General features: G+C 40.5%; 1 protein-coding gene across 1 annotated transcript in view; it reads left to right on the top strand.

Moving 5' to 3' along the window:
• The window catches only part of CD96 (CD96 molecule), a gene marked incomplete at both ends in the record, with an annotated part of 85,546 nt that overhangs the window by 15,650 nt on the left and 53,818 nt on the right, over positions 1-16,078 (top strand). The window contains 3 exon segments of the mRNA XM_079921963.1: positions 8,374-8,523; positions 8,527-8,587; positions 12,421-12,467. Of these exon segments, the coding sequence (XP_079778089.1) occupies positions 8,374-8,523; positions 8,527-8,587; positions 12,421-12,467 (258 nt within the window).

The raw sequence follows: 16,078 nt of genomic DNA, 5'->3' as shown, positions 1-16,078 counted from the left end.
ATGTAATAGGGTGTTTATTTAGGTGATCCAGAATATGACTATATTAATTTTTCATATCGTCATGCAAATGAAAACACAAGAGTTAAAAATTCTTACAGAACTAATAGTTGTCCGTGAACATAGCCGCCGATACGACCTGCAAAATACTGTGTTTGCATGGTTGATCATTCATGTTACAAGTGAATAGGTTTTTGTGGGCTGTCTTGGAAACTAGAACCTTCATATAAAAAGATTTCTCTGAGGATGTGCCAAATCCAAAATAATTGACTTGCAAGTAGGCCTTAAAATACAACCTACTGATAATTTTTTACTGTCTAGATATTTTTGGATAGTCAGTAGGATCAAAAGATATTGTAAGAGAACTTTCTCAAATTGTCCTAAAATCTACAATGTCTCCTTGTCATCTGTCAAAAACCACATTTTTTCCCCCTTTTAGGGTTTGGTTTCCAAAATGTAAGACTTCCTGCCTGACATTATACCCATCATTAGTATAAGTCAATTGTTCTTAACAAATGTGATACAGTGTGGTTCTTAGAAAAAGAATTTAAAAGTGGAGATTATGTCAGGAAGTCAGAAACCTGCTGCACTAAGCATTACTGTAATGAAAATGCAGTATCTATACCTTGTTTACATTATTAATATATACCACCAACGGGCGAAACGTTTCTACCCTAATTATCACAAATTCACTATCAATGGGAATAGTAAAGTCTAATAGTAATAAATAAGACTAAAGTTTACAGAATATTGAGCAGAGTTCCCTGTGCTCAATATTCTGTAATAACCTAAGTGGGAAAAGAATTTGAAAAAGAACAGATACATGTATATATATATAATTGAATCACTTTGCTGTACACCTGAAACCAACAAAACATTGCTAATCAACAATACTCCAACATAAAATAAAAATTTTAAAAAGAATAATAATAAAAAAATAAAAGACAAAAAAAGTTTAAAAAGACTAAAGTTTAATAAGCTTTACTGTACAGATTTTTGCTGGCTAGTCAGTTGATCTGTAGTGAACTTATCTTATCTGAAGGGTGTCTAATCTGTTTTTCCAAGCAAATGTTAAAGCTTTCAGTCAGCTTATGTCTTTTCTGTGACGCTGAGCTTCTCCAGGGCAAAAAGCTGCATCACTCATTTCAAAAATCCCTAGCATCTAGTATAGTGCCTAGAACGTAGGCACTCAGTAAATATCTAATACATAATTGAATGGTTTCATTTCTCTTTGTCCCCTTCCCTCACAATCCTATTCGTTGGCCTCATATTAAATGGATGATCACTAAACCTCATGCTGTCTGATTGGTTAATGAGCAGCTCATTAAGTATCAATGACTAGATAACTGATAAGACATGCTCTATGTAACAGTTTTCTTCAAAGAAACTAACATTATCTGTGAATCCTGCCAACATATTTAGGATAAATAAGGGATGGAGAGATTGCACCTAAGGTCACACAGTGAGAGAGTGAGTCCTTAACTTCTACTGGAACTTCAAGCCATGCTCTCAGTTTAAAGAATGCATCATAATTGAGACAACTTGAGGAACTTTTTGAAAGAAACTTCTTTTCACAGGGAACATTGTATTGGCAAATGTGCTGATCAAATTCCAACTGTGCATTCCCTTTTAAAATGTCAAAATCTATTTACTCCTCTAATTTACATCCATACTCCATACTGCTGGCACTGTGGGATTCAGCAAGCCTGAGATGAAATCATCTAATCTCCCATTATTAAGGAATAAACTACAGTTCTTTATGTCATGACTGTTGTAGGTCAGAAGAGAACATAAATATCCCCTCAATCCATTTTTTAGTGCTTTAGTTTCTTGTTAAACTGGCAGCAGTAATCATAATGATAACCAGTTGTTCTTAACAGACATGATATAATGTGGCTTTTAGAAAAAAGTTAAAAAAGTAGAGATGGTGAAGATGAGCCCAGGAGGGTAGAAACCTGCTTTATGGAACTCAGTAACTCTGGGGAGCTGCAAAGTGCTTCCACTTCAAGTCCTGCATTAAACCCTGGAAACAATTTGACAAACTAAAGTTAGTTTAATCTAAGTCACTGGAAAGCAAAAGCCATGTCTTGTATGTGGAATTTTATAAAATCTAATTAATTCAGTTATGACCCTCATGAGAAAGGTGATTATTGGGATTCTCAGTTATCATAAAAATATTATTTGCTGGGTGTCTCTGATCCCATGCTAACGCTGCGTTAAATGTGTTCATGGAGCAGATCCTTTGCATTTTGGAATGTTACATTCCAGGATCATGACTACACTGAAGTACAAAGGCATCTGGTGCAAATTGTATATCCAACATTTATCTAGAAAGAGAGATAACTAAGTAAACGCAAAGGGCTAACCCTCGGTGTCAGCTGAGGCTCCATGTGCATGGTTGGATGATGTAGAAAAAGTCATAGAATGTGTGTATTTAGATGGAGTGCAGTTGGTAGAGAAAGGACAAATGCTATTTTTCCTAGTTTATGTCCTGGGGCACAAGCATGCAGTCAACAGGGAAATTCTGCGGGCTTACTCTGGGAGCTTCTAAATACAGTCGAATATTCTGCGTTCATTCCAAACGATCATCCTGATTTCCCACAGTATAAATTTCAGTTCAATCTAACAAGCATATGTGAATCTGTTTTAAGTGCGAGGTCCTGCAGGGATACAAAACTATATTGAACATGTTTCCCGCCATGAAATACAACTTTAATAAAAATGTAAAAACTAGCAACATAGAGGGAAAATAATTTGATTCTGACTAAATGTACCTGGAAAAGCCTCTTAGGTTATGTCTGAGCTGGATAATTAAAGCCAGCAAACAACAGACATGTACTACACCAAGACCCTGGGACCTGTGAGCACATAGTGGGAGTGGGAGTGGGGGAGGTGATGAGGGAATGTTTGTTCCCAAACTTGGTGGATAAAGAGAAATCCATGACTTTTCTCTTTAAAATCACGAAAAGAAAATGAGAAGCATACCAGATTCACACAGTTCAATATTAGTGATAAAGATGTATAACTAAAACCTAGATGCTTATGCTTCTGTACATTTTTATCTATAAATGTCTCTTTTAATGTCTCTTCTTTATTATTTGTAATGTTCTATATGTAAACAAAAATTGAAATGGTACCATCAACAATATTGGTTTTCCATGCCTATGGGAAGCCTAGCTATTCAGAAAAGAAAGCTGTCACCTTCTACCTGATGGCAACTGACCCTAACTGTCTTCACCATAATCAAAAATGATGTGTTAACAAATACCGTATGCTAACACATATATATAGAATCTAAAAAAAAAAATGGTTATGAAGAACCTAGGGGCAGGATGGGAATAAAGATGCAGACCTACTAGAGAATGGACTTGAGGACATGGGGAGGGGGAAGGGTAAGCTGGGACAAAGTGAGAGAGTGGCATGGACATACATACACTACCAGATGTAAAATAGATAGCTAGTGGGAAGCAGCCGCATAGCACAGGGAGATCAGCTTGGTGCTTTGTGACCACCTAGAGGGGTGGGATAGGGAGGGTGGGAGGGAGGGAGACACAAGAGGGAAGAGATATGTGAACATATGTATATGTATAACTGATTCACTTTGTTATACAGCAGAAACTAGCACACCATTGTAAAGCAATTATACTCCAATAAAGAGGTTAAAAAAAAAATGAAGTGTTAGCCAACCTACAAAGTGTTGACAACCAATTGTGATGATTGGAAAAATATTGTTGTGGACTTCTATAAAATGGACATGGGGAGCTTTGCAAGGACCCTACTTGGATGGAGAATAAATGGAGCAAAGTGAAGATAGGAAGCAGTTAGGAGATAAAGAAGTAACAATCGATGCAGTTAACAGAGTTTATTGAATGGGCTCTATACACTCAGCACCTACTTGTCCTGTGGCCACCACTGCCAGCCCTGACATGGAGATGAGGTCACCTCACTAAATCAAATAGTTCCATGGTCTCTTTTCTGCATTGAAAATTCTGATTCTAGTACTAAAATAGGAACCCCTCTGCAAATTATTTTAGGGTTTGTGAGGTCATTAAGAGACATTCAGGAGGAGTTTTCCGTGATTCAGTATGAACCCTCCCAGCCCTCATCATGCTAATTATTTTATCCAACTCCTGTATGGTATTATGCATTTATTTTTCTTCTATGGGTCCTGATTTTCTATTTGTTTTTCTTGTGAATTTTTCCTCTCCTCAAACAGACTCTCAGCAGAAAAGTCAAGGACTGTCCATTCTACTACTTTTGTGAAGCAGTATGTAGCAAAGGCATTAATAGCATGGCTTTTCAAGGGAAATTGTTGTTTTCAAATCCTGGCTCTACATTTAATAGCTGTGTGACCTAGGAGCTAGGATTAGGGTGAAGTGAGTAGGGTCCTCACCTTGGGTGCAAAATTTAAGGAAGTGCCCCAAGAAATCAGTAATCAAGATACATATCTTAATAAAATATTTTTAAAAATCAAAATTTAGGGAAAATCCATGATGAACAAAATGTCGAATTTTAAAATAAAGGCACAATGTTTTTTGTTTGTTTTGAGATCCTGCCGTGCTGTTCAAAGAATAGGATTTTCCAATCAGCCTGTGGTTCCTTGGTCTTCATGGCATCATGCCCCCCACGGGTGCGGGTTTGAAGGTTGACAAGGGCAGGAGAAAAGATTGAGCAATGCATGGCTTCATGTAGTCATTTTTCAAAATGTTAAGCTGTAGAGAGTTTATTAATTTTTTCCACTGAGGTAAAATATGGGAGAATATTTTGATAAGTGCATATAGGGATACATATTTTTCCTTTTGTCTCAGAATTCTATACAGCCTTGGATACGTTGCCCAGCCTGAGTTTTAGTTCTATCATCCACGAAAGGGGATAATTGTAGTTATATAATATAATTATATTATAATTATATAATTATAGTTTTATAATTATATTATAATTATAGCTTTATAATTATATTATAATTATATTGTTACAGTACCGGCTCCATGGTGTTATTGTGAGGTGCTAAATAACTTAGCACAGTACCTAGGCTCAATACATATTAAAAACTAATCTTCAAAGAGTTCGTTTTAGGACTCTCCATAATTCTTCAGTTTAGTTGAGCAGAGAGTAAATACTCATGAATTCACAGCAGGCTGACTCAGTTGAGGCTGGAAGACAGTGATTTAGTATTAATTGAGCATCTATTGAGTGTTAGGACTCGTGTAGGTGTATCAGGTACATTAGCTAGTTCAGTCTACATTCCTCATTCAGTTTTGTAAGGGTCTACCAAGTTGGAAATTCCATGAAGTTTTAGAAATATTTATTAATATTTTTAAAATTATCAAAAGAAGAAAAGAAAAGAAAAACAGACAAGAATAAAGATTCTGTGGAAGATCCCCTACCAGACTGTTTCCGGAAGAACAGGTGCCCTAAGATCATTCTTAACAGGTAGGAGTTGAGGTGTATTCTCTGACCCCTATCACCAAAGGTAGATCAATATATCATAAAACGCTCCTTTCAATCAGCAAATTGTCCACATCTCTTAAACCTCCAATTTATACAAAGACCTCTGGCTTCCTGGAATTTCTTATACATTTTTCATTCGAGAGAGTCCACAAAAAAAATTTTGTTTTGTGATGGCTTGGTTTTATTAAGATGTGCTGTCTCAGAGGCTTCTTTGTCCCTTTTTTGGTGCTGTGTCTTAAGTACCTTCTTTGTGTGACCTGTGAGCAAGTTAGCTAACCTTGGTTTATTCCAGATCGTTGTAAGGAGTAAATAAGGTAAGACTTGAAAGAACTTGGCACAGTGCCTCAAACACAGTAGGTGCTAAATAAATTTAAGCTATGAGTAATAAGAATATAAAAATGTAGTAGTGGTCATCGTATAATGTTAGTATTGTCTCTCCCTCTCCCAGCCCTAGACATTTCATCGTTTCCCTGCATTTTGTCACCTCTCTTCCCATTTGCTCCACGAAGGCAGGTGCTCACATGCAGATTCTTGCCTCGCCCCTTTATATCTGGAGCCTCTGGAATCTCTCAGGCTGTCCTGATGTTGTAGATTACAGGGCACACTTTGCAACCGAATCCATCTTTCCCAACGAAGGAACAAATCCCTCCTCTACAACAGTCAAGCACCCAGAAAATAAACAAACAAAAAACACTCTGCATAATTTTTTAAATATCTTTTCTCCATCAGTTAAACTACCCTGGCCAGTCACCCCCAGCTATGCAGTAAAGGAAAAAGCAGTTCTCTCACCAATCTCCACCTTCAGCCTCTGACTGCCCTTCTTCCACGACAGAGTGACAGATGGAAGTGTTCCAAATGGTGAGTCATTTACTAAAAGATCAAGCACTCTGAACCCCTAGATTCTCACAAAAGCAGTCCCTGTGCGTAAAACAATAGCTGTAAAGCGTAGCTTATGCTGAAGAACCTGCAGGGGGAGCCAGCCTCCTTAATTACTGGCCTCCAGATCAGCAGACGCTGAGTGAAATGCCTTCCTCTCTCTTCTGCCGTCAGGGCTCCTTTTGGGGCCTCTGTCTCCAGAACATAAGTTCTCTCCCTTTAATTTTCTGTATCCTTCCTCGTTAGGAAGGCAGTGGCACAGACTCTTAAGTCCTACTTTATGTGGGTATAAAGTTACGTTCTTTGCTTCAGGAGTAAGTCTGTGATTCTCTGCAGGCATTACTACCTGTGTATCTGTAGGTAAAGCTGATACCAATCCTCACCATGTTCACCTAAAAAATTGTCTTGCGTAAGAGTTTCTACTAAGTATATTCTGGAAATACCTATCTAAACTATCTAAGTAGTCTGCCTTCCTGTTTTCCACTTCTTGCTCTGCTCCCAGCTCATACTTGAATTTTCTCCCTCACCTGGCTTCCCTTTCTTCTACCCTGAACTGTCTCAATTTTTAAACCAGAGAGTCCAAGTCACAGACCTTTGTTTTCATTATTTCATGGCTTCTTCCCCATCCGATGCATTCCTGTTCACCCTTCTCCTTTTCAGTTCCTTCCGTTTCCCCGACCCCTACTCATAATGATTCATCTGTTGTTTGGAGTTAGACCAGTGGTTTTCAGCCCCCGGTCCTCTGAGGACCTTTTAAAAAATGTGCCGTGGGATGAGACTGATCCCAGAACAACTCCAGTAGAACCTCCAGAGAAGAAGCTTGTGCATCAGAATGTGTTCAAAGCAACTCAGTTGAAAATATAGAGCTATACTGAAGGAGGATAAGGACATAGGCTTTCCTCTCTGCTTATGCCCCTGAAGAGTCCCCTTCTTACTAGGCCCTTAGTCAGCACATTTACTGACCCTGCCCAACACTGTGACATCTCCAGGACCTGGTCCATGAGATTCAGGCTAAGGCAAGAATAATGAAGGCTTTTTTTCATAGACCCACAAAAAGGTAATAGACTAGAGGAATCAAGTATTCCAGTTAAATTCTGATCTCCAAATTCAGATTAACATTTACAGCCTATTCCTTATGTGTCCTTTTTTGTGTGTGTGTGGTACGCGGGCCTCTCACTGGTGTGGCCTCTCCCGCTGCAGAGCACGGGCTCCTGACGCGCAGGTCCAGCGGCCACGGCCCACAGGCCCAGCCTCTCCACGGCACGTGGGATCCTCCCGAACTGGGGCACGAACCCGCGTCCCCTGCATCGGCAGGCGGACCCCCAACCACTGCACCACCAGGGAAGCCCCTTATGTGTCCTTTTTGAAGGTCACAATCACAGAATTAAGAGCAGAAGGACAGCAACTAGGCTGAGGTAAGGAGGTAAGGAGATACCAAAGACACAAAATTTAAGGAGGCACTCACTCTCAGGTGCCCACCCTGCACTTACAAGATCCTGGGAGTGACTGCTTCCTTAAATTTTGCATCCTAGGAGACTCTCTTTACCTCATTCTAGTCCTGGCTCCAAAGGGAGCTAAAATGAGACCTTTTCTAAAGGAATGCTGGAATGCTGGGAAGCGAGGATGACTGTGATCACCCAGTTTAGTGAAGATTTAATGAGTAAAACTGATACAGCCTCCTGAGCACATCTTAGCAGTAAGATTTCAGAACTTGAAATGAGAATTATGATCTGACATTAGCTCCCAGCGCTGTACCCCACCCCCAAATCCCACCCCCAATATGCAACTTATGGAAGGTTATGAAAGGCAAGTTTTAGTCAGAAGAGCAGCAAGTTTCTATTTGTGTTAAGAGAGAGTGACACAAATTTATGACTGAAAGTCAAGTGTCACGATACTTTCTCTAGTAACATACTCAGTATCTCTTAATTTCAATCCTTCATTCATTATCTCTATTGTTACAAGATACAAATGAATTACTGCATGTGGGACACCTAGTCCAGAGCTGGCACAACTGAGTGCTCAAAGCTGGTAACCATTTTGTCTCATCAGGAGGATAATGGAACTCAGGAAACACTTCTCACCCAATATCACCCCATCAGCAATTCCACGTTATTTAAAGACAGAGTCAAGCCCGGTACAGACTACAGCCTCTACCTCTCTCCAGTCCAAATCCAGGATGATGGCCGGAAGTTCCCTCGCTAGGCTGTAGTCAGGTCTGGCAAAATCTTCAGGCGCTCCACCACGGTCAGGGTTTTTGCTAAGAGTTTCTGTTCTCTGGACTCCCTGCCATCCTCCTGTCACTGTCTCCTGCTTTCTCTCCACTAAAGAGGAAGCACCCTGTTAGCGGGAGAGCAGCCACACAAGGGTCACTATTCTGGAGTTCTGTTTGCCTTGATAGTTGTCATTCGTGTTACGGCTGGGGATGAGGGTAGGAAGCTAAAGAATGATGGTTCAGTTGCCAAAGATCGGTCAGTTTCCTGGTGACCACTACCTTATGTGCAATTTTAATGTTTCCTGAGAATACTGGAAGTCTCTTTAATTATAATTAGGTCTAATTGCTTACTTGTCTAATTGCTTTAGTTGCTTTCTGGAGCAGAGTGGAATAAGGCCAGTGTGAGAAAAGGAAAATGATAAACACAGCTCCAAAGAAACTCTGCAGGAGTCCTCTCACCCCTACCAAGGCCAGCTGGGGTGAGAGACTGTCCAGCTTCTCCAGCCAAAGAACCTGCTGGGATGGCCCTCTGACCCTGCAATCACAGGAGAGTGGAGCTTAGGGGAAATATCCACTGTGGCCTCAAACAAATTGCAGAGACTCTGCAGGGTGTGAATTTAAGGGAAATGTGAAAATTCTATTTTGCTCAGTGATGCAAGGAAACATCAATAAACAGAAACCCTTGGCTTTGGATATTTTTCATTTTTGTGACTAAGAACTGTGTTTTTTAAAACATCATTTTTAAATGAAGGCAAAGAGAAAAACAGTGATGTGGATGAGCAATTAATTGTTTTTGAAAATGAGGTAAACAAAGAGAAAATAATTCACACCACCTAAGAGCATGGGCTGGTAGATTTTTTCCCAGTTGTCTGAATGATAGGGCAAGTGAAAAATCTTTGTTTTTACTTAGAATCTTATTGATTATTATTAGAGGTCACACAATTCAGTATTTTGAAGGAAATGCGAACCCTTTAGTTTATAAAGGTGGGAGGAGCTACAGCCAAAATGTATTTAGTTTGAAGTCGCTTGCTTATAGCTTCTCCTGTATCTCTTTCTCCAGCTCTCACTCTCGTCCTCCTGCCCTGCCTCCCTTTCTCCTTCCTTCCCTCCCTCTTTTTCCATCTCTCCTCAGGGATGGGCTAGGAAATAATCAGTTGCCCTTGATGGTCAGGTTCCTTATGGAGCCTAGACAATGCCCTGTGATGAGTTGGAAAGGCTGTTCCTCTCTTTTACTGACATCACCATTCACTCACTTATGGGGTATAACTGTCTTAGCACAAACATGAAGCTGACTCATCTGGCCTGACTATTGGCAAATCGATGGAGGCAGCCATCCGGGGTGCGAAAAAAAATAATTCTGTGTTAGGCAAACTGTGTCCCATTTGGCCAAGAGTTTTTGTACCATAACTCCATCTAATTGCCTTGCCAACATTTAAACCATGTCCTGTATCTCTTTGCTGCATTAAAATACCTTCATCTTGGTCTGGAACGCTGTTTACTCTCTTACATCTCATCTTTATCACCCTGTCTCTACATCTCTCTGTCTCTATATTTCTGTTTTCTTCTTCTTTGAACTCCTTTCAGTGGATGCTCAAAAATATGAAACTCTGCCTGTTTGTTCATAGAATTAGATTTCTCCTGCTTCTGGGTCTTCTCCTTTAGCACATGGGCCAGCTGTGTTGTGTTTGGACAGTCTTTAATCTATTTGGGAGTGTCACCTGAGTGTATATCATAGTGATCCTGGCAGAGGTATACACATACCGTATTCAGGACCCACTCTGCGTGCCTGGGTGATTCCCCGAATAGAATAAACCAAAAACAAAAACATGAAAACCTTGAAATAAATATTCAAATGTTATCACTGAGCCATTCTATAAGCCCTAAGTCCAGTTTATTTCTTCTTCCAGAACACCTTCATTCTCTGGCAGACCAGGGATTAGAAGCTTCCCCTCTGCTACTTCCTGCATCCCTCTCACTAGCCTCCTTTGACTTCCCTTTCTTTAGTGGGGAGTCACCTGCCATCACAAGTTTGCTCTCCTGCACTCCTAAGCTCTAAACGTGATTGTCCTGAGCCCCCCAAAGAATCTGTCTCGCTCAGTCACCTCTGCAACTTTTAGTAATTGCTCTTGCTTTCAGGTCCTTCACGCTACTGGCATTTGTTGCTAATGGGAAATCAGAAATAGGCCTCCTCCCATAACCATTTTAGGTTGTATCTTGGTTTGGGTTCCCCTGAAAGAAAACTTTGAGACAAGGATTTGAATTAAATTAATTTATTTGAGAGGTAGTCCTAGAAAACATAGGACTGGGAAAATATGTCAAGGAAGGGAAGGAAGATAATAAAATGTACGTGATCAAGCCAGTTAGCACTAGGGTTTAGAGCTCATTCCCACTGGGAAACCCTGGGAGAATACCCATCAGAGTTATACCAAACAAAGATGAGGAAGCTGGGGTGTTATCCACCAGCTCCCCACCTGTTGTCACCATTAACCCTCTGGGACTTCCAGTCTGCTCTACTTGTGGACTGAGTGTGTTTCCATAACCTCAGTAAATCTTCAGGAGAGGATCATATATATGCCCAGCAAGAGGCCTTCAGTAAGCAGAGGCTGAGTGGATGTAGCAGACACTGATGGCATCTGTGACAAGGGTCTTAATATTTTTTCCACTGGTTCATAGAGGGCATTGTCTGCTATACTCAAGAACTTACTTGAGGGATTTCCCTGATAGCTCAGTGTTTAAGAATCTGCCTGCCAGTGCAGGGGACACGTGTTCGATCCCCGGTCTGGGAAGATCCCACATGCCGCGGAACAACTAAGCCCATGCGCCACAACTACTGAGCCTGTGCCCTAGAGCCCGCGAGCCACAGCTACTGAGCCCATGTGCCACAACTACTGAGCCCACTTGCCACAACCACTGAAGCCCACATGCCACAACTACTGAAGCCCGTGTGCCTAGAGCCACAACTACTGAAGCCCGTGTGCCTAGAGCCTGTGCTCCGCAACAAGAGAAGCCACTGCAATGAGAAGCCCGTGCACCGCAACGAAGAGTAGCTCCCTCTCGCGGCAACTGGAGAAAGCCAGCACGCAGCAATGAAGACCCAACACAACCAAAAAAATAAATAAATAAAATAAAATAAATAAAAATTTTTTTAAAAAAAGAACTTACTTGAAGTCACTTCAGTTCAACATGATGTCCTCAATGTCTGTTTTATGCTGGGCACTTAAGTGCTAGAGATGGAGAGATGAATAAAGCATTCTGGCTCCAAGGCACTTACAATTTAGCGGGACAACAAAATCGCTGAAATAGCCCCTGATCTTTTCCAGTACCAAACAACTAAATAAGAACCAGGTGTTCTTCCTGCCCCTTCAGGGACCTATAACTTGTGCTTTATTTCTAGGCCTTTGGACACATAGAACATTCCTCTCTTCCGTCTGCCCACTGCCTGCCCCTCCTCTCCCCCACATTCCTCCTTTCACCTGACTCACCCAGAGGCATCTTTCAGATATCAGATGTGGCCTCTTCCAAAAGCCTCTTCTTATTCCCTAAGGTTGAGTTAGAAGCTTTTCTCAAAAGCTTTCTTCAAATCCCACGTGTCCTTAATAGCAATACTTATATCAGTTCTATCAATTCTAATTTCTAGTTTATGTATCTGTATTTTCCATGAAAATGTAAATTTCTTGAAGATGATGAATATGATTTCTTCACCTTTGTTTCCTAGGCATCTAGTATACTGCTGGCACACAGTGGGAGTTTAATAAATATCTGATGAGTTATGAATTTTTTACACACACACACACACACACACACACACACACACTAGTGACCAGGTAGGGTATCATTCAGGGCCGCTAACTAACTGTGTTTTATTTGCCTTTAAGCTAAGCCAGAAATCTCCACGATTGTGGAAAATAATTCCGTGGGTGTCTTCGGAGAGGTGAGTCACGTTAAAGTTTTTGAAAATCTACAGCATAATTATGCCAGTGTGTGTCAGTTTGCATCATTGCTCAGAATGTTCCTCAGAGGACCTTATTCCAATTAATTTCTGGTGGGAATGAAGGAAAGCTGAGTTGACTCTAGAACCCAGATGGGAATCCTTATTTTCTGACTTAGGGCTCTCAGAACATGTTATCTTGTGATCCTTAGTCCTTAAGTTTCCTGGAAAAATTGTCTCAATTGTTTAAATTTCTGTTTAATAAATGTTGAAGTAGATAGTGAAGGAAAAGTAGGGCAGAAAGCAGTGTGAATCCTGTTGTAAGAATGAGGTTTTTGCTCATCCTTTGACGTTTAATTTGTTCTAATTCATTTCCTATACCAGCTTTCCTAGTGTTTTTATTTTTAAGTGACAAGAGGAAATGTACCCTTCTGAACTCATTCAGAGCCTGGCTATTTCTTAGGCAGTACAAGGAAGGGCAGGAGAAAAAGGAAATTAGAATAGGCCCCTCTGACTTCAAATTCTTGTAGGCAGTTCCCAGCCTCTAGTCTCTGGGATCTGGGCTTATTTCCCAGCTCTTCCTCTTGCTGGCTGTGACCTTGAACTAATTACTTCACACCCTTGTAGTCAGTTTTCCCATCTATATGAACGGGGTAAGGAGAGTATCAGCACGTTGTTGTTGTTTTTAGGAATTAAATGAAATAATCCATGAAAAATTCTTGGTATATTATTTGGTATATATTAAGTGCTCAATAAGCATTTTGTTGTTATTACTACTAATGTGTGTTGATCAGCTGTCTTATGGCATTATGGCTTCATTGAAACTTTTCAAAATCCCAAGTAAAATAAATATTCTTCTTAATTCTCAAACATTTCCTGTTACATGGGATGAGAGAAAATTATATTCCAGTTTCTTCTAGCCCCAAGAACATTAAATAACTTATGATTTCTTGTCATGTTTTCACTGAATATCAGTCATGTAATTTGACAGCTGCATTCAAATCATAGCTCAGGCTCTGTGGTGTGGTTCTAGATGAGTATATTATCCAAGTCTTTTGATTTTATGAATTAGTCTCTTAGATTAATTGTTATTATAGTCCCAAGTACATAGGAACGGTTTCCATTTTTTTGTTCTGCCACAATTAATTTTCAAGTTTATTAGTGGACTGCATTTCAATACTTTAAGTAAAATAAATAATCTAATGATATAATGTTTGGTAGGTGTTTTGTTTCTTATCAGGATTTTTTTGTAGGTTCTTGGGCCAATGTTTATAGGTAACATGGACTCAATCCAGATATAGAACCACAAGGTTGGATCCAAGAATTCCAGTTTAAAAAGAAAAGGACTTTGTCTTATGTGTCATCAGATTTTCTCTTCTGTACCCATGCTTCCCTGGGCACTGACTAGAAAAACCAGAGAACTTTCCTTCCTGGGGAATTAGTTGGAATTAGTTGGTGTGGAATCACCAACTCCACATAACCAGCTACAGGACACAGCTCGTCCGTGGATCCTTTAAGACCTTGACAAACATTGGTAATTCCTCACTCTGATATTCTTATAATCCCAATTATATTTTTAATAACTTATTAACTCTTCAAAGCCCTTTCACATGCTTTTATCACGTGATGCTCCCAATAAGCCTCTGAAATAGGTAGAACATCTTGTTATTTCACAGATGAGAAATCGGGGCCTGGAGAGGCTAAGCCACTGGCTGAGCCACTAATGAAGGGCAGAGGTGGGATGAGAATTTAGCATGCCTGTACCCAGGCAGGATGGCCTAACGGAAGGAGATCATGCTTTAGGGGCAGATAGAACTAAGGTCAAATCCTAATTCAACCGCCTACTAGCAACATAGCCTCATCTAGTAGTTAAGCTCTATGAGTCCCAACTAACTCATCTCCAAAACTGGGATCATAATCAACATTACACAGGGTTCTTAGGTGCATTGGGTTTATGCGCAGTAATGGAGTACGCAGCACAGAGTGGATGTCTCAGAAATGTTTCTTCCCTTCCCACCACTTATCACTCACTCTCTTTCACTTCTTCCTTCCTCTGCATGAATATTCATAAATCTGCTATGTGATTGACTCAGAGACAGTGGGAGTTAATGAAAAAACACAACAACATAGGTTGTGGAATCTGATGAACCTGGGTCTGAATTCTCCTCCTTCACTATTAACTCTGGGCCTTGGACCAGATTAGATTAGATTAGATTAGATTAGATTAGATTCCTCATCAATGAACAGGGACAATGATACCAACCTCACAATGGTGACATAAGAACCAAATGAGAGACCTGTATGCAAACTATCTACTATCTGGCAACCATTAGTGCTCAGTAATGGTAATTTCGTACCCTCTTCCCTTCATCTCTTAAAAGTTAACCAAGTCAACATGCATGTATTGATGCTTACTAGGCGCTACATGTTCACTGCACCAGCAGCCCTAAGTGTTAGAACAATAGGGGTTTGGTCAGCTGTGAACTGTGTCTTCCAGTGTTACTAGTTAAAATTACAAAGCTTATGGTTAATTTAGCTTTCCTGTAGAATAGAAAAGCCCCCAGATTATTCTATCAATGATGTCTTTCAGGCTTAGACATGCAAGGGATGTCCACGGAGAGTGTCACCCCTAGGGATGTCGTGTTCTTGCATGTTTCCAAGGGCTCGGCTTTGCCAGGGCTCCAGCATGGCACACAGCCTCACCTCCACAGCTCCATGGAAAGAAAGAGTCTTTAACGTAAACTTCAGGGCCCCCCATGTAGCAGCTTTTTGCTCTAGAGCAAGAGACGCTGGGTCGAAGAGTCCCTCGGCCACAGCCCCTGGCCTTCTATACCCCTTACTCTGGTGATGCAGCAAAAGAAAGCACAGGAGAGATACACGAAAACTCTAGTTTACTCAACAGGGCGGTCTTTCCACGAGCCACATGTGTGTCTTTTTCCTGCCTGTGCTTTTACTAGATCATCTCCGTGGGTCCTGTCCTTGTCACCCTCTATTACGTTTTATAAAATTTAGGAAAAAAACTAAAAAAACAAAACAAACAAACAAAAAACAAAACTACCTCACGTGTGAAACGTAGGAAACAAAAGCAGGTGGGATTGAAATGCCTAAAAGGGAAGAGAGGTTAAAATAATAAAACCCATGGAAAAAAGTCACTGTAATCTAAAAGCAAAACGTCAGAGTTTAGCAGGACATCTCCAGTAGCTATTTACAGAATTTGATTGTTTCTGTTTATTTAATTTTGGTTTTGCAAAGCCTGAGTTTTGTGCATTCCTTGACCTTCTTAAGCTCCATTTCCTGTGTGTGTGTGTGTGCGTGTGTGTGTGTGTGTGTGTGTGTGTGTGTGTGTGTGTTTAAGATTAGATATTGCAACCTTTTTTTCCCCTCATAGCATCTTTTGTAGCACATTAAGATTCTGAGTCCAAATCTCCAGCCGTGTGACTCCCAGCCGCCATCATCATTTGCAGCAGTGAGCCCCTGAGCCCCTGAGCTTTCACCACAGATGGAAAGGGTCCTAAAAGGGGCATCACACCCCCGGGGGGAAACCATAAGGAAAGTGAAAGCTTTAATATCAGGCAGGTTTCTAGAAAAAAGGGGATTGCAGGACTGCAATGCAG

This window comes from Stenella coeruleoalba (genome assembly GCF_951394435.1).
Source record: "Stenella coeruleoalba genome assembly, chromosome: 5".
In the NCBI taxonomy this organism is placed as follows: Eukaryota; Metazoa; Chordata; class Mammalia; order Artiodactyla; family Delphinidae; genus Stenella; species Stenella coeruleoalba.
The sequence above is the reverse complement of the archived record's forward strand: the minus strand, read 5'-3'. Positions and strand labels throughout refer to the sequence as shown.